Consider the following 25,300-nt stretch of genomic DNA (forward strand, 5'->3'; position numbering starts at 1 on the left):
GTGTAAGGTTACTCTGTTCAATATGGTAGCCACTAGCCACATGAACTGGCTACTACGAACTGAGATGTTCTGTAAGTGGAAAATACATAATGGATTTCCAAGACTTAGTATAAAAATAGAATGTAAAATACTTAATAAGTTTTTAAAATGTTGACTAAATGTCAAAATGATAATATTGGATATTTTGGGTTAAATAGAATTATTATTGAAATTTATTTCACTTATTTCATTTTCTTTTTTAAATGTAATTACTAGAAAATTGTGACTTGCATTATATTTCTGTTGGACATTGCTGGTCTAGGGTTTCCAGCTTGTTATCACAAAGAATATGGAAAGAAAACTTGTAGACAGAGGAAAATGTAACTCTTTTTTTGGTGGTGTTAGTAGTCATTTTGGGGACCTGCCCATTGCTTAGGTAATTCTGAGATGTGTTAAGAGTCACTGTAATGAAAAGAGTGACTTTAAAAGTTGATTAAATAGCCCTGGCCAGTTTGGCTCAGTGGTTAGAGCGTCGGCCTGCGGTCTGGAGAGACCCGGGTTCGGTTCCCGCTAAGGGCACGTACTTCGGTTGCAGTTTGTCCCCAGCCCTGGTTGGTCGTGCAGGTGGCAGCCACTCGATGTGTCCCTTCACGTCGATGTTTCTCTCTCTCTCTCCTTCCTCTCTCTCCCTAAAAGTTGATTAAATATAAGTAGCTTTCCTTTTTAAAATTAATAGACTAATTTATGTGTGAACAGTATTGGTTTTGTTTTCTTAGCATTCTGTGAAAGATGTATTTTTTCCCATCATTCCTTTATTAAAGTACTCTACATATATTTAAAACCTTGGGCTAAAGGGAGTGACTTGCACTTTCCCTAAATGTCTCTGTGCTGTGTCTTCCTAAAAGCTCACCCTCAGGTCCATCATTTATTTGTTCATTTATTCTTTAATTAAATTAAAGAGTTAATAAATCTTTATTTGCTGGTGATGGGAATACAGTGCTGAGCCAAAATAGACATGGTTGTTGTCCTCGTGGGGCTGTGGTTGACTGCAGGAAGCAGGCATTAATCAAAGAATCCCACAAATCATTTCAATGGCAGTAAGTGCTGTAAGCGGGCTGTGGAGGCAGGCTTCCCCGAGGAGAGAGGAGTAACTGTGCTGAGATCTGAAAAGAACTGGCGGTAAGGAGATGAGGTCCAGATGGGGTGGGAGAGATTCGAGAACAGTGTTCCAGGGAGGGAATGGCGGTGCTCAGGTCTGTGGCGGAGGAAGCTGGCCTCACTGGAGGAACTGAGGGGCCCTGGGGCTCAGGGGGCCAGGGCCACAGCAAGAGAAGGCCAGCATCCTTAGGACCTTATGCATCTTGTTCTTTATCAGCAGTTGCTGGGAGAACACCACTGAAGAGTTCTAAGCAGGGATGTGACATGATCAAATTTGTATTTTGAAAAGAACACACTGGCTTCTGGGTGGAGAGTCGATTGAAGAGAGGGACAAGAGAAAATTAAACTGAATTTTGGATGTTTGAATTGCTTCCTAGTCTTGTGACAACATTTCCAATAAGTAGTTTTTCATTTAGTCTTTGGGGGAAAAAAATATATCTGAGATTACCCAGCAGGTCTGGCCACGCTTTCCTGTATTTTAATCCTGTTGCAACAATATTAGAATGTAAAATGTAAAATTATTAGAATGTAAAATGCAGTGGTTACTAAGTGGAACTGAGAGAAAAGTAAGAAAATAATCGGGTTATTTTGAGACTGAGATCTTTAATGGCTTTTCTTTTTCGTTGGAAAGTCTAGAAAGGTTGCTTAATAGTCCTGTTCACATTTCCCCCACTTCTTGCGGTGCGGTAGCTGTGGCCTTCCTCTGGTGTTGTGTGGGTGCGTCTCTGTGAGCCTCACTGTGAAGTTAGGGGAGTGGACAGGATGGAGTCTAAGGTTCACCAGCTCTGGCATTCTCTGAGCCTGTGAGATTTTCTTCCCTGTTTGCCTGCAGGTCAAGTGTCCTTGCCTCGTCCTAGGATTATTAAGCTGTAGCCTTCATTCACCTATTTGTTTCATTTTGGGTGTGAACTCTGTGGCTGTGAAGTAATATCTTCATGTTCTTTGTGTTGCACCATTTCAGGAGTTAATGTGTCACCAGGCGTGTAGTTGATGCTGATTTTCAGAACAAAGAATGACCTTTGAACTGCCAGATCTATAGCCAGGCTTGTGTAATGAAGTCATCAACTGCTAGTGTTTTAAAAAATTAACTCACTTTGGGATTCATTAAACATCCTCCCCCCTTTTTTATTTGTATTTAATGCCATTTCCTTTTCTTACCCCTTATAGCCATTTTGAGTAATTCATATTGTTTTTTGTGTGTGTGTTTTTTTCTTAAGCAAGAGGAACTGAGAGAGAGATAGAAGAAACATCAATGTGAGAGAGAAACATTGATTGGCTGTCTCCTGCATGCCCCCTACTGGGGATCCAGTCCTCAACCCAGGCATGTGCCCTGACCTGGAATTGAATGAGGACCTCTCAATCCACTGAGCCACACTGGCCGAGCCAATTTGAGTAATTCTTAAAAAACAAAAAATCTCTGAAGGGGCCTACTCTTTGAACAGCTGAAAATCACTTCTTATTTCCTGTCCTTGCATCAGCCTTGTGCTGCCAGGAACGGGTGGCTGAGAGTGGTTTCCTGACTTCTGGGAAAGGAAACTTCCCGTTCTCACCACTCTGCTCTCGGGCTGTCCCCTCTAATGAGTAGAGTATCAGTTGTACACCAGAGAGTTTTATGAACTTTTGCCTGTTGGAAGTGAAAATAGAGGGGTTAAAGTCACTTTCTTCCAATTCTAATTGGTGCAGAGTGTGGTTGTGGAAGTGGGAGGGCAGGAGTTTTGTAAGGTTTAAGTTATAGAATTAATATAGTTTATAGAAAAGGAATGTGAGCTTTCCTTTAAACTAGTTTTTTTAAACAAGAGGCCCAGACATAGCTCTCTGTCCCAGCTCAATATGAGCTTGAATAACTTAAAATATTTGGCTTAGACATTCTGTAATCTCTAAATACTAGTGTATTCAACAAGTGTTCATAAGCGCTTGGTTCTTTGAAATCAGCTAGCATGTCCGAAAGGTTGTATGGGAGCCAAAAACAGTATCAGATTTGCCCATGCCCTTCAAGTGTCTAGGTTGCTGCAGGAGATGTCAGAGAAGAGGATGAGGTGGTGGAAGACTGTTTGCAAAATGAGGGTGCTGGGAAGCATTCTCACAGGAGAAATCCACAGCGCCCCACAGAGGTGTTTCAGCTGGGCCCGATGGAGCACAGCAGCATTTATGCAAAGGACAGGAGAGGAAAGGCAGTTTCTGGTTTGGATAATTGCATGAGCTGGGGAGGGTATAAACATAACCTACTGGGTAAAGTGAATGAAGAATTCATATTGAGAAGTCTGTAGAAAAGGTTAGGGAGCAAGAGAAGGACAGGCTGTGGCAGGTTTAAATAGCATGGTGACTCGGGACCTAATCCTGTGGGCAGCGGGAATCAATGAAGGTGTTTAGAAGGTAGTAGCATTGTAACATTAATGATGTCAGAGGAGCAACCTGGCAGTGTAGTAAAAGGACAGGTCTAGTACAGTAACTCTTCTCTGGCAGGAAATTCAGCTCTTAAAAGTTCACAAACATGGGTTAGGGGGTGGGGGAGGAGTTTTTCAAAATAGTAACATTTTCAAAATTAAGCCAATAGATCTTTACAGAGAGCTATTATGTGACACACTGTGTTGGGTTGATGGAGGAGACAAAGAAGCAGACTAAATCCCAGACACAAGTTTTATTGAGAACATTACACTGTGAGCTTTTGAGATGACCAAAAAAGAAACTGTCAGAGTTAACATTTTGCCTTTAAAATACATTTCAAATAAAATGCCAAACTTCTAGCCCTGGCTGGGTGGCTAAGTTGGTTGAAGTGTCGTCCCGTACACCAAAAGGTTGCAGGTTCGATTCCTGATCGGGCACATACCTAGGTTGCAGGTTCGATCCCCAGTTGGGGCATGTACAGGAGGCAACCAATCGATGTTTCTCTCTCTCTCTCCCTCCCCCTCTCCCTTTCCCTCCATCTCTAAAAATCAATAAAAACATACCCTTGGGTGAGGATTTAAAAAAATAAACAAAAAAATCTTCTGTTTCCTAGGATATGAGATTATAGGATAAGACTGTACTTGAACTTTAAAAATTTCAATGAGTATTAGTGGGGGCCAATCTATTATTTGTTTAGAAGATAATTTTGATCCTTAAGTTATATTTAGGAGTTGGACATTTTCAGTAAGGATAAATCATATGAAGCAATTCAAATGTTCACCTATAGATCATACGGAAACCACACATATTTAGTCGTTCAGTTATAACAGTCATTAAGTTACATTCTAGAAGATAATTTAATAAAAGAGCCTGAAGCTCTCTCTTGAAGGAGTGCTTATTATATTTTTATTCCCAGGACTTTTAGACATTGTGGCCCCGGATCACTACTAGGATTAAATTATCTGTTGTGCATCTATGAAAAATTCAAGTTGTGGCTCTTTGGTTATTTGTCATTTATGCTTAAGTGGCCAGTAAATTCAACAAGAAACTGAAGTGATCCTGCCTTTCTCTTTATAGCTTTATATCACTGTTTTTACAAGAGATTTTAGAAAATTATTATATAGGATTTTTTTATCACTCTAATATATATTTTTTTCTATAACAGAATACTGTCAGGTTATTTTGTTTTTATGTTGTACTGGAGTAGAATATAGAACATTCCTTGAAGGACAAATAGTTGCAAAGAGCCCCCAAATCAAGCAGGCTTGTTTAGAAAGTTTAAGGGATTTTTTTGAAGTTTATAGCCTTGATTTAACTGGTAATCATCGACAGTGATTCTTAAGCACTTGGAATTGATCTTTTAAAAATGATATTTATTGAGCATGGACAGAATCATTAAACATTTCAAAGAATGGGAAGAATGGATGGGTATACATGAGTTTACTAATGCAACTTCTGTTTCTTGATCTCTTTCTTCATGTTGCTGAATAATTAGCATATATGAGATACTGTGCTGCTTCATAGTGAGCCTCATCAGTATCCCATCTGAAAACAGAAAACCAGAAAATCTTAGTTGGGCTTATTTAAAAAAAGTTATTATAGTTAAGAGTATCTACTTTGTGATTTATCTCACTAAGGTAAAAAACAACCAAACAACCTAAGGAGGAAGTTTCCTTCATACGTAGTCTCCATTTTCTACCAGGAAGTCAGCTTTTCACTCACATGTTTAGAAACTCACCTCTGCATTCATTTCCCCTCAAATCTTTTAACTTACTCATAGCTCTACTGTGCTCCCTCCTCACCATCTGGTTTCTGTCCCTAATATCTTCTTTCACTTTATTTGTAACTATCATTTCTTTTTTTTTTTTTTCTTTATTGATTTTAGAGAGAGAAAGGGAGAGGTAGAGAGAGATGGAAACATCAATGAGAGAACATTGATGGTCGCCTCCTGCATGCCCCCCACTGGGGATCAGGCCTACAACCTGGGCATGTGCCCTGACCGGGAATTGAACCGCGACCTCTTGGTGCATGGGTCGATGCTCAACCACTGAGCCACACTGGCCAGGCTGTAATTATCTTTTCATCTTCTCCTCTTAACGATGACCAGGTGTTCTTGCAGATCTTCAAATCAGGAGATGTTACCTTCCCTTCCCTACAAATAGTCAGCAACATCCTTTCCCCCATGTCTTCTTATGGCTCCATTTTGTCAATTTTCACTGTTATTCTGCTCTCTTGATTCCATCTGAGAAGAATGCTAGACTCTATTTAGGGCCCTTTACTAGTTTATCTTTTAATTTTTTAAAATATGTTTTTACTTATTTTTTAGAGAGAGAGGAAGGGCGAGAGAAAGAGAAACATTGATCAGCCACCTCCTGCTTACCCCCTACTGGGGATCAAGCCCTCAACCCAGGCGTGTGCCCTGACCAGGAATCAAATTGGGACCCCCTCCAGTTCATGGGACAGTGCTCAATCCCCTGAGCCATACCGGCTGGGCACCCCTTTACTAGTTTAAAGTGGTTTTTCAGTCATTGAATGTAGTAGGTTTATTGCAACTTTCTAAGTTGACTGTCACTTCTTCCTGCTTTCTGTTTGAAAGTCTCAGCAGGTACAAATCTGGGCTGTGTGTTCTTCAGGACTCTTAGTGTGGTGGATCTTAGCAAACCCAGCATCTAGGTTTCTCCTGTGTTAAACTGCCACAGAAATTCAAATTCAGACCATCATGGTTTGAAGATGAAAAGAAAAAAAAGGAAGACACCGGGGCTGGGGATCAAACCTGCAACCCAGGCACATGCACCCTGACTGGGAATCGAACCCGCAACCCTTCAGTCCGAGGGCCGATGTTCCAACCGCTGAGCCAAACTGGCCAGGGCAACTGTGACTAATTTAAGTCATCTGGCAGGAAACCTTTCGCCTTTAAAATAGCTTGTCTTGTCCGGCTGGTGTGGCTCCGTGGTTGAGCATCGACCCATGCACCAAGAGGTCGCCGGTTTGATTCCCAGTCAGGGCACATGCCCAGGTTGTGGACCCGATCCCCAGTGGGAGGCATGCAGCAGGCAGCCGATTGATGGTCTCTCTCATCAATGTTTTTCTTTCTCCCTCTCCCTCTCCCTTTCTCTGTCTCTCTAAAATCAATAAAGAAAAATAAATAAAAGAGCTCATCTCCCTGCCTTACCCCTACATGCCAGGTACACATTGATGTGGCTGTGAACAGCAGCACCACATCTGGTTTACCTCTGCTCCCTGACCAGCTTTTAGTTACCTCGGCTTCTGACCTCTTGCCTATTTCCTTTCTTTTCTTTTTCTTTCTTTTTTAAATGTCTTGCCTTGTTTCTTTGTCCTAACACTTGATTCTGTTGCAAGATGACCTGAGGCACATTCCAAGGCTGTGGTTTGTGTTTTCCCTGTGGACTGTGACTAATAGCACATCTCACCAGCCTGGCACCTTGGTTGTTACTTCGCTTGCATGCCATGTGGCAGGAAGTGCTCTTGATTTTTCCTGGCACCTAAGGAAGAAAGGCAGACAGATGCCATGTAATCTGCCCACCACCCTCACTTCCAGAGAAAGTAAATTCTTCTTTCATGTGACTACTAATTATTTTTGATATCTCAGAGCCTGATGGCACATGTTACTTTAAGAAGCTATATACACAACAGTGATGGGTTTTTCTTGTCTTAAGAATTCATTTTTTTTTTTTTTATCTTCCCCCGAGGATATTTTTTCTCATTTATCTTTAGATGAGGGCGGGAGGGAGAGATAGATAGAGAAACATCCATGTGAGAGAGACATGTGACCCCAACCAGGGCTGGGGGCCAAACTACAACCAACGAACGTGTCCCAGACTGGAATCGAACCTGCAACTCTGGTCTGCAGGGCGATGCTCTCACTGCCGAGCCAAACCGGCCAGGGCAAGAATTCATTCGTTTTATATCAGAAAACTGAAGAATGTCTTGTTATGTTTTAGGCATGTTTCATTAATCTTCAAAGTTTTTTCCCTGAGAAGGACCCATTCAGATGATGTCATTTCATTTAGGAGGTGGAGTACCTTTCATTTGTCTGTGCCATCTGAGTTCTACCTGAGGTCTTTGTAACTCCTGTTCTTCAGATTTGAGCTTAGAAACGTCTTTCCAAAGCCCCTGTAGAGTTGGGTTTGGCCTGTCTTGTGTATATGCAAATACCTCGCACTTGTGTCATCTTTGGTTCATTGTGTAATCTATCAACGTGTCTGTTTTCCCTGCTCAACTGTAAATTCCTTGCTATCATGGACATTATCTTGTTTATTGTGGCAAACTGACATAGTGCTTGGCGCCCAGTAGCTACTCTGGATATTTGCTAAATGAATGGATAAATTCAAATTATGCTAAATGGCAACTTTATCTCATTATTCTGAAAGCCTTTTCCTTCTACAGTCCATTCTGTCATTAGACTTCAGGTGGCTGAAACATAAACTCGAGAATTCACCATGTAGACTGGGTAATCTGAAACAAGTTACTCTCAGTTTTATTTTTTTAAATATGTTTGTATTGATTTTATAGGGAGAGGGAGAGAAAGACAGAAACATCGATGACAGCGAATCATCACTTGACTGCCTCCTGCACGCCCCCTACTGGGGATTGGGCCCACAATCCAGACATGTGCCCTGACCGGGAATCGAACTGGCAGCCTCTTATGCATTGGTCGATGATCAGCCCACTGAGCCACATCGGTTGGGCGCTCTTATTTTTATTGCCAGACTTTGTTTGTAGCCCTTTTCTCCTCACCCCAAAGTCATTCAATTTGTGAGCATGAACATTTGGAAAGAGATAAGGGCTAGACATGGTAGACACAAACTGGCTGAAAGATAAGAAGGTTGGTCAGATCTGTCTTGTCTTTGAGTGCTATTTGAAAATCTGCTGTTACTGGAGACCAAAAGGAAAAACAATTGAACACTAAAACTAAGTACATCTTTGATTTGTAAATTGGGCCTTAGACTCCATGTGACCTCACCCAGGGTGTGGCTGCACACTACTAATTTGGGAATGCTTTGCCCCTTAACTGACATCAGTTAATAAGTCAGCAAGACCAAGCTAATTCTGTGACACCCATCAGGTGGTGTGCGTCAAGGATAGGATCAATAAGTAATTGTACTTGAAGCTGAATGTAATTAATTATGTGATTTTGGCGTTCAAGTGTAATTCCACTTGAGTTGCATCTTGAAAGTAGAGCACTAAGAGGGATTGCTGACAAGGAAAACAGGCATCAGGATGCACTTGACTGATGTTTGAGTTGTATCCAGATCCCCCAGTCACAGTAGGGAAGCACAGATGACCCTCTCGAGAGACTTGTGCAGCTCTGCCAACTCCTCTCTTTCGCTCACACCCTGTCTTCACACTTCTGGTTCCACAGGTCCCCACTGGGCTTTGCTGCTTCGGTTTCCGTGCAGCAGCACGTTCTGTTCTGTCTGTGTGGAGTTCTGTTGCGCCTTCTTCATCCAGCTAACATTGACTTGTTTTTAGAACACAGCTTAAGGTCAGTGGCTGCAGGAAGCCTTTTCTGACCCCAGTCTGATCTAGATGCTCGCATCTTTACAATGGTGCTTCCACTCCGTCCTGTAATCTTTGCTTGTCAGTCCTCTTTGCTAGTCTCCTTGAGCAGAGGCGGCCCTGCAGTGCCTTATTGAATGAGCAAATAAACTTTGATTTTTCTAAATGTTCTTGTAGAGGTAGTGTTAAAAAAAATTCCTAAAATTGGGCCTTTTATAAACTAAATGTAGAACTTAAAATAATAGTTTTCAATATATATTATGTCAAATAATAAATTGGTGTTATTTATAATTTATACTTTCTGTTCCCTGTTTTATTCAATCTTTAATAAGTCTTAAGACCACATGAATTTTGATGGTTTTGTGTAGTGGTTAAGAGACCTCTGGAGCTAGACTCTGGATTTGGATCCTGGTATTGGCACTAGTGGGCCTTCAGTCTGGTTATTCCTCTTTAACCTTGGCTTCCCCAGCTATGCATTTTGGGGGTAGAAATCATAATCATACTGTGGTGGGGTCTAAATGAGATAATATGCAGGTAAAGCTTTGCATAGCATCCTTCTGAAAACGCTTTTCTCACCCTGGTTATTTGTGAACCAGGGAATTTGCAGACTTGCAATGCTTTTATGTTCTCAGAGCAGAATATGGTAGACGTTGTCAGTTCTGCACACTGACAGAGGAATCACAGATCAGTGATGTGGAGGAATGACAGATTAGTGAGACATTGTGCCACCTTTTATGACTCTAATGCGGGACCTACCTGATGTCTCATACAGCATCGTGAGCCATTGCATCGGCACCACCCATGAGCTGTGCTTCCCTCTAAAGGGCATAGCAAGCCCGTCACCAAGGAGGCTCAGGACTGCAGTCATCACTGGCGGTAGAGGGTGGTGATGTTTCTTACAGATTCTCCTAGACTGGGGGGAAATAGATGACAGTAAGTTCTCTGGAAAGTTTTTGTATGAACTCCACAGAAACGAGTTTGTAAGCGGTGTGGAAAAGTGGAAAACTAACAGCACTTGGTTAAACTCTTATGAAAATGTTGTTTATAAGCCACTAGAAACTTACAAAAGCAGGCGAGCTCCCCTTGCAGGAAATAGGCAGAATAGTAGAGCTGGGCCACCGAGGCCTGTGTACGCTGTGCACATAAATTCCGTGCTCAGGGTAGTGGAGGTGCAGCGAAAGGACTTTTGGTTTCACCACACCTGTTTCAGCCACTGATGACATGACTGTGAGTAAGGTCAGTTTTAGAGTTGGCACCTTCTTACTTGTTCTGGAATAAGCATCAGCAGCCTTTTTTGCCCCCAAAATTTTTTATTTAGCTGGAGAATCTCACTTTTAGCACCTTTTATTTTTCCTTAGCTTGAAATAATCTTTTTTTTCCTCCAATTTTTATTATTTTATTTTTGTTACAGATGTTTCCCCTTTTTCCCCCCTAGACCCCCTCCTGCCCATCCCGTCCTCCACCCCCCTAGTATTGTTGTCCATGTCCATTGGTTATGCATACGTGCATATAAGTTCTTTGGTTCATCTCATTCATCCCCCCGCCTCCCTACTCTGAGGTTTGTCAGTCTGAACCATACTCCTTTCTATGTTCTGGGTCCACTTCGTTCATCAGCTCTCCCTGTTCATTATATTCCACAGTAAGTGAGATCACATGGTATTTGACCTTCTCTGATTCACCTAGCACCTTGTGCAGTATGTAAAAAGTGTTTACCACATGTTTGTGAATGAATTAAAATGGATAGTTTAGAATCTGAGGTTTGTTTGCTGATTAATGGTTTAAGGCAAAATAATGGTGTGTAAGGTAACAAAATGCTCTTTAGTTTTATATGTGGAAATATTTCCTAGTCTTGAGGAATGAGATATTTTGCATTGGTAAAACAGTATGATTAAGTTAAGCTTCAAATGCCTTTAAAGCAGCAGGTAAAATTATATTTAATTTTACCTTTGTTCGATGACCCAGGGTCATTTTAAATATGTATTTTTTTGGTACTTTGACCTAGTTTAGTTTGCTACCTGGGTTTTTTCTTGTTTTCATCTTAATGTTAGACTGCCATTGCCATTTCTTCTGATGCTGTTCTTCATCCAAACACCTTCTCCTGGTGCATCCACTGATGTTTGCTGCCTGTAATTTCCTGTAGGCTGAGAAATCAGTAATCAAGGTTGGAGATATTTCTCTGTGAAACAAAGGGAAGATGCTGAGTAAGGGTCAAGGCATATCAGGCTTTTGCCACGAGAGTTTTCTATGTACTTTCCACTTAGGAATCCTAATCTAGAGGATGATAGTTTTTAGTTAGTTTCAACTTTAGAAAAGTGGGCTTTTACTGTAATCGTTGTATGTAGGATGTTCAGGACATTTATTATTGGTATCATTAAAATTTCTTTCTTTCTGCTTTGTAAACAGTCAAAATTTACTGTGTGATGTCACAATTGTGGCTGAAGACATGGAAATCGCTGCCCATAGAGTGGTGCTGGCCGCCTGTAGTCCTTATTTTCACGCCATGTTTACAGGTATGAAATCTTCTAGTGATGGCTATTTTTCAAGTGGGCTTTTCTTTCTATATTTTTAATTAACATTTTACTTCTATAAAATTAAACATTGTAATGCAAGAAAACACTTGCTTTGTTCCAGATTCCTCGTCTGTTTTTCATTGTTGTAATCATGTTGTATGTGTATATTACACACAAGTGCAACTCTGTCCTCTGTTTTCCCTCTTTACATTAGTATTTACGTGTGTTGACTTGATTTACCTTCTTGCCATTTATAATAGCTTTTGACACTTTACTATTTTGGCAAAAAGAAAAGCTTTTACTGTTTTATATTTTTTCAAACGATTTTCACAGTTTTATCCAGTGTTTACAGTGAACAAAGAGATGTTTATTTAATGTCCTTTGATTCAGAAATATAAGTGAAGTAGGGTGTGTACTTAGGCAATTGTAAAAATATTTAGAATGATTTTAGTACTTCTGGAAAAAAGTAATTTGTGCCTGCCACACTTGAATTCTTTAGTTTAACATAATACTTGGCAAAGAAATGAAGTTATCTGTTCCAACAATGAGCATATGATTTTAGAATATTGGTAGGACAAATAAAGTTCTTATACATACAAATGTAGTTATACAACAGAGCACAAATATAAAGCTCCTCATGCTTTAGAAACTGTTGCGTACTTCCTATGGTTAACATTTTACTCGGATACAGAACAATGTTAGAGTGCTTCCTGCCCCAATAGCTTACTGTGTCACTGGGGAGGTGAAGGTGCACAGTTAAACATGTAATAATGTGTGGAAGATCTGTGTGCCCAGAGCAGTGATGCAGATGGCAGGACTGATGGGCAGCATCGAGAGGGGATCTGACATTCCTGAAAACCAGTGGAAAGAAAGGATTTACACAGGTGAGGAGGAGTGCAGAAGGCCATGGGAGAGAATGGACTTAGTGTTTTGAGAGTAATGTCTGGAGATCACCCCACTTTTCAGCCTATTGCAGTATTGCTTTTCCTGAACTGAGTTAACTAATCCAGAATGCAGGAAGGATAGCAGAGGGGCTGTGAGCCAGGTTGGGATAGTGATTTGGGAAGGTGTCTTTACTGAGTGATTTGAAAAGGTAATACTAATAAAGTGGGACTAGTCAAATTTTTATGTTCTGGGGGTTCCCTTCAGCCACTTGGTTTACATCTTATCTGTTACTTCTGAACACTTTTCTAAACAGAATCTCCAGGCTTGTAAGAGGAGGGTTCGGTTTGGAATGTGTTGGCTTAATTTAGGAATTCCCTAGTACTCTGAAACTGCCATTGTCACGTCCTTGTCAGAATGACGGGACCTTTGGGATCCTCAGTACTTCAGCAGCCTGTGCTTCACTTATTGCTTTACCAATCTGTGCTTCAGTTTTCCCCATCTGGAAAATCAGGATGCTACTATTCTTCACTTCCTAGGGTTTTTGTAAAGATTAAACGAGATCATGTATGTGAATTTCTTACCACTTAGCACATAGAAAATGCTAAGTTAATGTTGGCAGTGATTATTTTGGCCATTATTATGAATATTTTTGATAAACATTTTATTTTCCATAGTTACAAAAATATAGTAATTAACTTAAAACTGTAAGATTAAGATTAGTTTCATTTCCCCTCAAAAGGCAGTACTTTCTGAGCCTTAGATATCCAGAAACATGGATGTTAGGATAGGAGTTCTTATGTCTTTATCTTTCTTCTCTCTTTCTTTTACAATCTGAACTAGATTTTAAAAAAATCCTCAACTGAGGATACTTTTTTCACTGATTTTTAAAAAAATTTTTTTAGAGTAGAAGAAAGGGAGGAAGGCGGAGACAGGGAGAGAGAGAGTGAGAGAGAGAAGCATCGATATGAGAGAGACACATCGATTGATTGCCTCTCACACATGCCCTGACCAGGGCGAGGGATCAGACCTGCAACCCTGGTACATGCCCTTGACTGTAAATCAAACCTGTGACCCTTACCTGTGAAGGCCGATGCTCTAACCATTGAGCAACAATGGCCAGGGCTCAGTTTTTCTTTTCAAAATTTTTTTTGTCCAGTGGTTCTCAACTCTTCATGTTTTAGCTGACATGCAGTTTATGAAAATGTGAGTTTTGCCTAATGATGGGAATGGAGGACCTGAAGACATTGTGAGTCTATTAAGTATTCCTAGTGTATCTCAGTTAACTGGCTGGTGGGTACTTCTTACAGTTAAACCTATTTTTGCCTGAGAATACTTGGTAAAATTTTAGATTGCTATGTGCTAAGGTTGATGCAGAATAAGGACATTATGTTAATTTCTGGCACATATAAAATGTGAATTGAGTGCCTCCATTGGGTTTATTTGTTTTTTGTTTTTACAACTTTATTGAGGCATATTTTATATAAAATTTACCCATTTCAAGTGTGGAGTTCAATGATTTTTTATTAAAATTACTGAATGGTACTGTCATCACTGTAAATATATTTTAGAACATTTTTTATTCCTACATAATGTTTTTGAAGTTTGTTCATGTCACAGTATGTATCATCAGTTTGTTCCTTTTTATTGCTGAATAGATTCCATGGTATGAATATACCACATTTTGATTGTTCATTCAGCAGTTGATGGACATTTGAGTTGTTTCCAGAATTTGGCTGTAATGAATAGTGCTGCTGTGAGCATTCATGTGCAGCTCTTTGTGCGGACAAATATTTCCATTTCTCACGGTAGACATCTAGGTGTAGAATTGCTGGCTCATATGGTAAATCTGTATTTAACTTTTTAGAAAACTACGCTGTTTTCCACAGTGGCTGCACCAATTTATTTTCCCACCAACAGTGCACAAGGTTTCCCATTTCTCCGGCTTCCTTGCCAACACTAGTTACTCTTTGTCTTTTGTAAAAATTGTACTCATTTCTGATGGGTGTGAAATGGCATCTCTTGTAGTTTTAATCTTCACTTCCCTAGTAACTAGCGATGTTGAGCACATCTTTTCATGTGCTCAATAGGCTAGACTTTTATGGTTCTTCAGTAATAGATGCTGTTTACCTATCTGGCAATCTTTGTACATTTTCTTCTTCTTAATCTACTGAATACTCAACAGTTTGGCAGAGATTAGGTAAAGAAGACATGGAGATTTGGTCTAGGTGGTTTAGTGTACCTACTATATTCACTTAAAATTTGCTAGAATATGAGTCCTTTGTCTCTTTGTCTGTTATCTTGGTCTGAAGCTCTGGCAGAGATCATTGTAAAAAGCATAGTGACAGTCAACAAGTAGACCTTTGCATATTTCCATTCTGTCATATACCATGTATATTTATATTCTCTTGCTCAGTGAATAATCAGAAGTGTTCACAGTGGCACAGGGCGTTTGCTCTTGTTTTCCCATGACTCACCTATTAGAAAATGGGGAATATGCAGATGATCTTTCTTGGCCCTTGTTTTTAATCTCCCATGAACAGTAGGTGAGTTTTTCATTCAAATTATATCACCTAAAAAAGAATTATGTTCCTCATCATAGTCCCAAGTATTTGGATGGAGAAGGGAGGTGAAAGTAATTCTGTGATATAGTCATAGGTTGTTACTTTATGAAGTATGGGCCTATTTATTAGAGGAAGGCCAAGTTAACTGTTACTTGAGAAAAATTGTATCAACTTGGGTTCTTTTGTATTTTAATTATTTGTTTGTTACAAATGTGGAATTTAAAAAACCATTTCTCTTACAAATTTGAGGCTAAAGTATCTAAAATGCAGTGGGGAAATACTGAATTTTAATTCTTACTCCTTTTTTGTATGTGCTTTTTGATGGCTTTTTTTTGTCATTATGAACATGATTTGGTAAGGTAAATTTAGAATAAGGAAAGATAGGCTCAGCGGTGTGACTCAGTGGTTGAGCGTCGACCCATGCACCAAGAGGTCACCGGTTTGATTCCCAGTCAGGGCACATGCCCAGGTTGTGGGCCAAATCCCCAGTGGAGGGCATGCAGGAGGTGGCCAGTTGATGTTCTCTCTCATGGATGTTTCTATCTCTTTCTCCCTCACCCTTCCTCTTTCTCTAAAATTAATAAAGAAAAAAAAAGATATATTATCATTTAAATGATTAATAAAGATTCTTTATAAAGTTGTATGTATTGTTATGTTCTCCTAAGATTCATGCTTTCATTTATCCAGGAATAGTTATTGAGCATCTTCTTGTGCTAGGCATTATCTTAGGCTTTGGGGATCATAGAGATGAACAAGACAGACAAATCTGTACTCATGATTCCCACCGGGGAGAGGAGGAAAGGTTAGATGGAGAGTAAATGTAAAAAGATAACTGAGTGCTGTCTGTGAAGGAGATGGAATAGGCTGTTGCACATAAAGGGCATAAGTTAGAATATTTAGTCTGCACCCAGCAGAAAACTTCATTAAACCAGTATAAATAGTAAGAATTGTATTCTCTCATAATTGGAAAATAGGCACGAGGCATGATCGTGTCTGCAGCTTGAGACTTGGTTTCATCAGGAATCAGTTTCTTCTGTCTCTCCACCCTCTGTCCTCAATAAAAATTTTATCCTAAAGTTACTTCCCTTCCTGAATGTAAGTAAGATTCATATCAGAGTGGACCCCACAGCACTAGGAAGGAGGAAGATTGTCTTTTTCTTTTTTTCTCTTATAGAAGCTAGGATACCTTTACCAGAAGTTATTCAAACTAGACCAAAACTGGCAGGAGAATGCAGTTTCCATGTTTGCCTTAGATTATTTGTAGAACTGGGGAGTTATGTACCATGACACCACAGAGTGGCTGGCATGGCATTTGGGTCAGCTTGCCAGAATGAAAATACATGCGTGTCAGTAGCGTCTTTGTAACCCAAGACTAATAGCGAACAAACGGGCAATAATGATTAGCATAGGTGAGAGGTGGAACTTGAGGAGTAATGGAATAAATTTTATTTATTAAATGTAGCTGTAGCCCAGCTGGTGTGGCTCAGTGGATTGAGCATTGTCCATGGACTGAGAGGTCTTTGTTCGATTCCCAGTCAGGGCACAGGCCTGGTTGCACGCTCGATCCCTGGTGGGGGGCATGCAGGAGGCAGTCAATTGATGTTTCTCTCTCACATCGATGTTTCTATCTCTCTCCCTCAAAATATCAATCAAAACCTGTTTTAAAAAAATAATAAAATAAATGTAGCTGTAAATCTGTCATTCACTTCTTAGGGTTTCAGTATACTAGAAACTTCTGTATAATACTTTTATTTATTTATTTATTTATTATTTTTTATCCTCACCCAAGGATATTTTTCCATTTTTTGTTCAGATAGAGCGGGAGGGAGAGAGAGGAAGAGAGAGAGAGAGAAACATCGATGTGAAGGGACACATCGAGTGGTTGCCACCCGCACGACCAACCAGGGCCGGGGACAAACTGCAACCGAGGTTCATGCCCTTAGCGGGAACCGAACCCGGGTCTCTCTGTACCGCAGGTCGATGCTCCAACCGCTGAACCATACCTGCCAGGGCCTTTTATGTTTTTTTAAAAAATAATTTTACATGCCAAACAATAACTGAAATTAGAATGATAGAATTTTTTATTGAAATGGCCTTATGTTTTGCCCGCTTAAACCTATTCACTTTTTAGAACTTCAGAACGGATACATAGTTACGTTTGTGCTGCACGTCAGGAGTCCTGAAATGGAACTGTTCCCATTCACACATGTCCTTAAGCTTTTATAACTCGGAGGACTTCATTTCTTCCCCTACCCCCCAAAAAAGTAGAAATGGTTTAGAATGAAAGCACTTAGCTCAGCCTAGACTGCTTGGTGGATGTTTATTGACCAAAACCCTTCATAGCTAGAATACCCTTGTTCAAGACTAATATAAGTGTTATTAATTATGTTAAGTAAATATGCTTCATCTTAAATAGGCATGTTTTACTTTTCATTCTTCTAGTCATTCATTCATCAAACCAATATTTATTGGGTATTTTCCATATGTCAGGCATTGTAATATAGATAAGAAAGACATCATCCCTGCTCTCCGGCAGCTCAAGAATGCAGATGGGGAGAACTAGGTTATTATGACAGTGGATTTGCAGGAGTCCCAGGTGTATTCAGGGTAAGAGCCTAATCCAGCCTTGTGTCACCCACAGGTGAGGCTGCCTGGAGAGATTCCAGCTGCGTCTTAAAGACTGTGCGGGGATTAGCCTGGGGAATGAGGGCGTGGGGGCGTGGGGAGGCAAACAGGACAACGTTCAACAGAGACATCGCGGTAGGAAATTGCTCAGCATGTGGGAAAAAGTACAAAAAGTTCTTTCCTGGCATATTTTAAGACTAGAAGTGGGAGAGGGAGGAGGCTGGCTAGCGAAGCAGCGGTGGGTGTGGAAGGGGCTTGATGCCTGGACAGGGAGCAACGGAAGGCTTCTGGGGGCCACTGTCAGAGTGCAGTCCATTCTGCAGGCGGGAGAGAATGAGGAGGTTCCTGCAGTGATGTTGGCAAGAGGTGATGAGAGCCCCGGTGGCACAGGGCAGAAGGGTTGGGGAGGTGAGGGATTGGTTTGAGATCTAAGTTAATTCTGCAGGTTTTGGTGAACAATGGGATGGATGGGTGAATAAAGAAGAAGAAGGAGTCAAGGATGACTCTAGGTTCTCAGTGACTGCGTCTGTGTGGATGTCCTTGTATAGCTTCAGAGTTCTGCGTGATCACAGCACAGAAACCAAACACTAATCAGAGACAGAGAATATGGAAAGTTAAAAACGATACAAGATGAACTCTGTACAGTATCACTGTATATCTTTTTAAATGCATTATCAAAAATAAATCTCACAAAACTTACTGTTTAAAGATTTCCTCTATGAACACAGCAAATGGCAGTAACTAAGGCAGTATGTTACAACTAGAGTTAGATCGAAATAACTTTCACAACTCTCTTTAGTATGTGTTTTGATTCTTAGTGGTTATTGGAATATTTTAAACTTGTAATACAATCTGTGGCAAACGGTTTTTGTAAATTAATATAAAAATAAAGATTAAAATGTTTCTGAAGCAGTATATGATTTGGATTGAATTTTTTGAAAGTGGACACATTTTTCTGGGGAGAGAAATAATTTATATTAAAAATGACAAAGAGTGTATGAATTAGTAACGTGCATCTATAGCAGTACTTTAAAAACTGTATAATGTTAAAAACTGCTTGGCAGAGAACTGTTTTTCAGTTATATATGTAAATTAAAGTCAGGCTTATTTTTGTCTAAGTCATGACTAAATCCTGAGGGGTGAATTCATTCCTTGAGAACTAGGCACACGGCTTTCTGTTTGTGTGGCCCAGGTCCTGCAGTGGTTCGCACATCGCAGGGCCTGTAGGTGAGTTAGATGTGGCTAATTCTGAAAGTCCACGTGGGAATCCAAAGTATCTTCTCTGTGGGCACAAAGAGCTTCCAGATGATACAAATCTGGTCTACCCACAAGATCTGGAGAGCGTAGGATAGACAAAGGTGCCTTACGTGCAGACAAAGAATTAGTTTTCCATGTCCGTCAGCCCCCTTTTTTCCTCTCTTCTTTAAGGGGGAAATAGGAAACGGGCTGTAACAGCAGACACGTACTCCAGTTCCCCGTCTTCCTGCTGCATAGACACATGTACTTTCTCTTAACTACCTCCCTTCCCGTGTAATACTGGATCTTTTCCCCCCGGGAAGTAGCAGGGTAGTTTTTTAGATATTTTAGCTCTTAGGGGAACAGCTGCTTTCTGAGAGCTTGTCAGAGATCATCTCGGGAAGCATGCAGTTAAATATACATCACTATTATTATTTCTTTCGTCCCAGGGTTTGTGTTTGCAAAAGAATTTTGTGTAATTATGGATTCCCTTAGGGTTTTCTTTTTTTTTTAAATTAAATTTATTGAGGAAACACTGATTAATAAGATCATATAGGTTTCAAGTGTACATTTCTATGATTTATGATCTGTATATTGCATGGTGTGCCCACCACCCAAAGTCAAATCATCTTCCATCACTATATATTTGGCCCCCCTTCCCCTTTACTCCCCCTCACCCCCTTCCCTCTGGTAACCACCATACTGTTGTCTGTGTCTATGAGTTCCAGTTTTCTATCCCACATATGAGTGAAATGATGGTTCTTAGCTTTTTCTGACTAACTTATTTTTCTTGGCATAATATTCTCCAGGTCCATCCATGTTCTTGCAAATGGCAATATTTCGTCTTTTCTTATGGCTGAGTAGTATTCCACTGTATATACATACCATATCTTCTTTACCCATTCCTCTGTCACAGGACACTGTGGTTGTCTCCAGGTCTCGGCCACAATGAATACTGCTGCAGTGAACATTGGGGAGGCTTTTCTGCTAGTTTGTAGTCACTGACAGTGTACTGTGTCTGAAAAAGAAATGAACTTTCGAGAAGTCTTGAGGCCATTGTGTTTCTTTTCTAACAGGAGATGCCGGTTAAGATGAACGTGAGGGACGTTGGCATGGTTTTTCATGCTGCTTCTATTGTCTTTAAAACCAGGTGAATTCTAGAATCCAATTTTTTTGTTTTCAGCATTGTTTTTAGACTGTCTTTGTCATTTCTAATTGAAGTTCCCCCCTCCCCATTTGACTGCTTATGTCTTGCTATGTCTGGGGTAATTTTTTTGTTCTCACATAAACCTGCTTCTTACTCTCCTAAGTCCCTTTAGTTTAGGGTCCATCCCTTCTCCTTTTTGCTTCACTCTTTTTTTCCACAAGAGAGGATCTTAGTTGTGATTCCTGAATACTCCATTAGTTCAGTGGGTTGTGGGAGGGAAGTCTTGTGCCCCTTTTTTGCAGGCAGTGACTTAGAAGGGTGTCTGGCTTTGGTAATAAATGTTGGTCTGGAAGTGATTTCAGGATGAAGTTACAAACAGGAACAGAACTTGGGCTAGAAGATCTTTGTAACAAGCCTTTGCCATCGACTGATGCTTTTGTGATCCCTCTTTTGTCTTGCATTCCCTCCGCATCTTATGTAACCTGTGTTCCTGCGTCAGAGTTGTGCCCTCCCCCTGATGGCAGAGCCTTTGCCCAGTGCAGGCCATGCTGGTGGAATGGATGCTGCTAACCAGCAAGTGCTCATTGCTGTTAGCCAGAGGGACTGACATTGTGACTCTTGTGATCATGAGTAGAAATCCAAAAAAGGGACAAAACTGCTCAGAATGGGCCTAAAAACCCCACGGACAGCATCAGGTGCTGAACTGTGACACAGGTGTTATAATATTCATGCAGTTAGACACGTGGCACGTTGATTGTTGTGATGTGATTCTTCAGGTACAAGTGATGACAGAAGTACATCTTATGGTTTACTCAGGTAAGCTTTCAGGGGAGGTGAAGGAGTGTTTTAGGCCTGTAAAAAGTGGCCGATCCATTGCCTACTGAGAAAATAGATCAATCTGTCTTGGCACTGAGACTTCCGCAGCAGTGTGTTGCTGTAGCATCACTCTTAACTCCTTTGTGTTTTAGGTGAGATGAGTGAGAGCCGAGCAAAGAGAGTTCGAATAAAAGAGGTAGATGGCTGGACCCTGAGGATGCTAATCGATTATGTTTACACTGCAGAAATCCAGGTCACAGAAGAAAATGTACAGGTAAGATAAATACCGCCTAACATTTAGCGCTTTATAAATATGCCAATTTTTAAAATCCAAAGCGCGTACCCACCCAGAATACATTTTGTACAAAAGTAATAGAATTTATTGTTAAAACTGTATTTCTGAGAGACATCTAGAATAATTATATCTTTATAATAATGTTTCTGATTTCAGTATTTTTTTATATTCTTACAGTTGCAAGATACAAACCTTTTGTTCTCTGAATGACACTTGTTCTTTTATGAAAACACTGTCATATTCACTTATAAATACTGATTGATGCTGCCCACATTTGTCTCTTTTCCCTTGAAGGTTAAAGTCTACAAGGGATGTTTTTTTACTACCAACAGCCTTTACTTCTTTTATTATTTTAGCATTCTCTTTAAGTGTTTCTAGTTTAGCTAAAATTAGACATTTTATCTTTCTTACTTTCTATAAAGAACAGATGTTTTATCTTTATGATTTAAATGTTTAAGTCATACAGATGTATGGGACATAGAAAGTGAAAGTTCATCTTTAACATTGCACTTCCCGCCCTGGCTGGTTTGGCTCAGCGGTTGGAACGTCGGCCTGTGGACCAGAGAGTCCAGGTTCAGTTTCCACTAGAGGCACATACCAAAAAAACTGCACTTCCCTTCATGCCCACCCCGACCCACACACGTTGATCCACTTTCTTTCCTCAGAGGATAGCCTCTGTTTGGTACGAACCCTTTCAGACCATATTTCTGTGCAGTTACACACATACACACACACACACACACACACACACCCCATTTTCTTGACATAGTATATTTTTACTATATCTGTTGTGCAACTTGCTTTTCTCACTGAACAAAGTGCCTTGGAGTTCTTTACCCATCAATACATATGGGTCCAGCTCATTCTTTTATCATACCCCATATGTTAATCAGCATATACAATTTTTTTCCTTTGCAAAATGCTGTAGTGAATCAACATTTCCAAAAATTTCATGGGATAGATTTCTCAAAATGTAATTAGTGGGTCAAAGGGTACATGTGGATTTTAATTTTTGATAGATATACCAAATTGCCATCTAAAAGTTTTTATTTATTTATACTCCTCCAACAGGTAAATTGTGTGTGTGTGTGCTTTATTTTTTTAATCCTCACCCAAGGATAGTTTTCAATTGATTTTTCAGAGAGTGCAAAGAAGGAAGGAAGGGAGGGAGAGGGAGGGAGGGAGAGAGAGAGAGAGAGAGAGAGAGAAAGAGAGAGAGAGAGAGAGAGACAAAAGCATTGATGGGAGAGATGCATATCAAATGGTTGCCTCCCGCATGACCCCAGTTGGACTGGGGATTGAACCTGCAACCCAGGTACGTGCACTTGACCGGAATCAAACCCAAGACCCTTCAGTCTTCGGGCTGACATTCTAATCACTAAGCCAGACTGGCCAGGGCTAAACTGTGTTTTGAGGACCACAAAAAGAATTGGGACTAACTTCTTAAGAAATAATCTCTAAATTCTACTTGCACAAACAGAAAATTGTATAGGTTCAGTCTTTTGTCCCTTGTAATTAGTTGAAAGGTGCTACAAAATATTTGAATATGGAGACTGGAATCTTTGCACTTCAGCTTGTTAAGACCTGCTATTAGATCTGAAATATTGGCACTGGTGATCTTTCCCAGGTGGCCTCATTAACCTTTGCTTGGAAATGTTGCTCATGAGGTAAGGCATTTGAAAAACCTTGGTTGATACTGAAATCGTGTATAAAGTTGTGAGTCAGGTGTGAGGTGAACATTTTTTTTTTAACATGGCAGAAAGTGTTTGGTATGTGTCATGTGATAATAGGACCGACATGTCATCTCATTCTGGTCTTTTCTGTGTGGTTATGCTATTTGCTGGAATCTGTGGTGTTCTTTTCAACAAGACCTTATTTTGGATTTCTTTTTGCTTCTTCTTTTTAATCTTGAGTGTGTGGGCCTCGTTGTGTTTTATATCTGACCTTCAACAAATGAATTACTGATGGTTTTTTTGGTTCACATGGTGTACCACATAGGGGGAAATTGGAAAAGATGATGTAGGCCTAAGAGACTAGACTGTGTGATTCAGCCCTGAACACATTTGTGATAGTTCTTGTGGTGGAGCCTCTCATGTTTCCTTTAATAAGTATCACGTTCTAATCCTGAAATATTAGTCATCACAGCCTTTCAGAAAACCTCTTGCCGTGCTAATTTGCCTTTTGTGTTTATTGTGTAGCTTTTACAGGAGTTCTATTTGGCCCACTTATTCAATGCTTAATTAACATTCATACAGTTGTTTTTTTGTGGAAAGAGGGATATCTCTTCAGCATAGGGGTATCTTGGTATGTAAAGCCTTATTTTATATTCCATTGAAAAATACTTGTTTTGGAAAAGGCAGTTTGAAAATAAAATTAATTAAAATAGGCTGCCTTTTTCATAACAAGTATTTTTCAATGAAATACAAATAAGGGTTTACCTATCAATATTTTTGTGTGTCTCTGCATTGTTAAATCCTTCTTGCAAATGCTGTTCACCTTAAGGAAAGGCTTGGTGTGGTGGGAGGTGTCTGGTGTTCTTATTCTTGTTAAGCTAAAGTTTGGAATGATCCCAATGGAAGCCCTGCTCTATTTCTGAGTGTCCACAGTGGGGACAGAACTGTCTGTAATTCTGAGGTTTATTATTTTAGGTATATTTTCTCATTAGACCTAGAATCAAATCTCTTATCAGGTGACCTCCCTTTTGTAATTTTCTGTTTTAGTAATAAAGTGAAATTTTAGAATAGCAGGTACCTTAGTCTTTTACTTTGGGATTGCATGTTTTTATGTAGTTATAGTACCGTAGAATGCCTGAGATCCAGCCGTGTGAGTCGGTTAGTGACAGAATAGGACCATAACCCTGGTTTCCCTGATTCCTAGTTTAGGGTGCCTTCTGTGATATGACAGTCTCCTTATTACACATATTAAAGTGCATATATATATAAAGGTGCTTGAAGTGAAGATTGTTAACTTTGAGTCAAAATGAGGGAATAAAGTAATTTGAAAAATTAACTCTAAAGAAGGTTCAGTTGTTACTGTATTTATTATACAAGTACTGGGCTTTAATTCTTGGCTGTTTAAGGTTTCCCTGTTTGTGTGTATGTGTTGTTGTTGTTGTTTTAAACTTTGGTTTTGAATTTGGGTATTTTAATTACAGCAAGGCTGGGAAAAAATTTAAGCCAAGTGAATTTAAGTTTGTTTATTTTTATGTTTTTATTGATTTTTTTTTTTTTAGTGAGAGAGAGGAAGGGAGAGAGAGAGAGAGAGAAACATCCATGTGAGAGATAACATCAATTGGCTGCCTGCTGCACACCCCCACCTGTGGATCAAGCCTGCAACTCAGGCAAGTGCCCTGACCGGGAATTGAACCGGGACCTCCCAGTCCATGGGACATGCTCAGTCCACTGAGCCACATGGGCCAGGCTAAGTTTCTTTATTTTTAAAAAGAGAAATAAAAGGAGAATGCATATCTTAGCATGACTGTGCTTTTAATGGAACTTTTTGTTGTTGTTGTCCTTGAGTAGTTTAAATTTAGCTTGTTTCTAGAGTTTTCAGTCAAATTTTATAAGCTTTATGAATCTGGGAACAGAGAAAATAAAGCCAAAGGCAGCTATAAAGTAGGCTTTTAAACTTTTTGGGGTCATGGACTCCTTTGAGAATCTGATGAAAAACTGGATCCTTTTCCAAGGAAAGTACTACATGTAAGCATATGTGCACAGTTTTGCACATTCTTTGAGAGAATTCATGTACTTTGTTGTTTCTTTGCTTCCCTTATTATTAAGAATACTTATATACATGAAGGGTTTTCATATAGGTTTACTTTCAATTATGTGCTAGGCATTTTACATATTCACTACCAAATTAGGTAGATATTACTCCATTTTGCAAATGAGGAAGCTCAGGAAGGTTAAGTAATTAGTTGAAATCACACAACAACTATTAAGTTGTAATTAACTAGTATTGCTTAAAAAGAGAGTTTATAAATTAAAAAATAAAAATACTTTTGTAACTAAAATGTATTTTTTTAATACAAAAATTATTGAAGATTTACTATTCTTCATTTGATATGTTGATGAACACTTTTGGAAAATCCTAAAGGAGCTTGAATTTTTAAAAATACTTACTTTATTGCTAAATTTGTGGTTTTGTTCCATACATTTTACTTCTCAGCTTTTGGGTGTTTTTT

At 39.7% G+C, this 25,300-nt stretch overlaps 1 protein-coding gene across 12 annotated transcripts in view; it reads left to right on the top strand.

The window, feature by feature from the left end:
• The window catches only part of KLHL2 (kelch like family member 2), a 99,525-nt gene that overhangs the window by 16,271 nt on the left and 57,954 nt on the right, over positions 1 to 25,300 (top strand). For 3 of the 12 annotated variants that reach the window (XM_036281585.1, XM_036281575.1, XM_036281574.1), the window contains 3 exons: positions 8,906 to 9,028; positions 11,446 to 11,552; positions 20,975 to 21,096. In XM_036281585.1, the coding sequence (XP_036137478.1) occupies positions 8,906 to 9,028; positions 11,446 to 11,552; positions 20,975 to 21,096 (352 nt within the window). Of the gene's footprint in view, positions 1 to 8,905; positions 9,029 to 9,814; positions 9,976 to 11,443; positions 11,553 to 17,488; positions 17,606 to 19,935; positions 20,010 to 20,974; positions 21,097 to 25,300 lie in introns of those variants that run through there. The other 9 variants (XM_036281578.1, XM_036281577.1, XM_036281581.1 and 6 more) reach the window with 8 other exon arrangements.

Source organism: Molossus molossus, unplaced genomic scaffold (genome assembly GCF_014108415.1).
Source record: "Molossus molossus isolate mMolMol1 unplaced genomic scaffold, mMolMol1.p scaffold_m16_p_4, whole genome shotgun sequence".
NCBI lineage: Eukaryota > Metazoa > Chordata > Mammalia > Chiroptera > Molossidae > Molossus > Molossus molossus.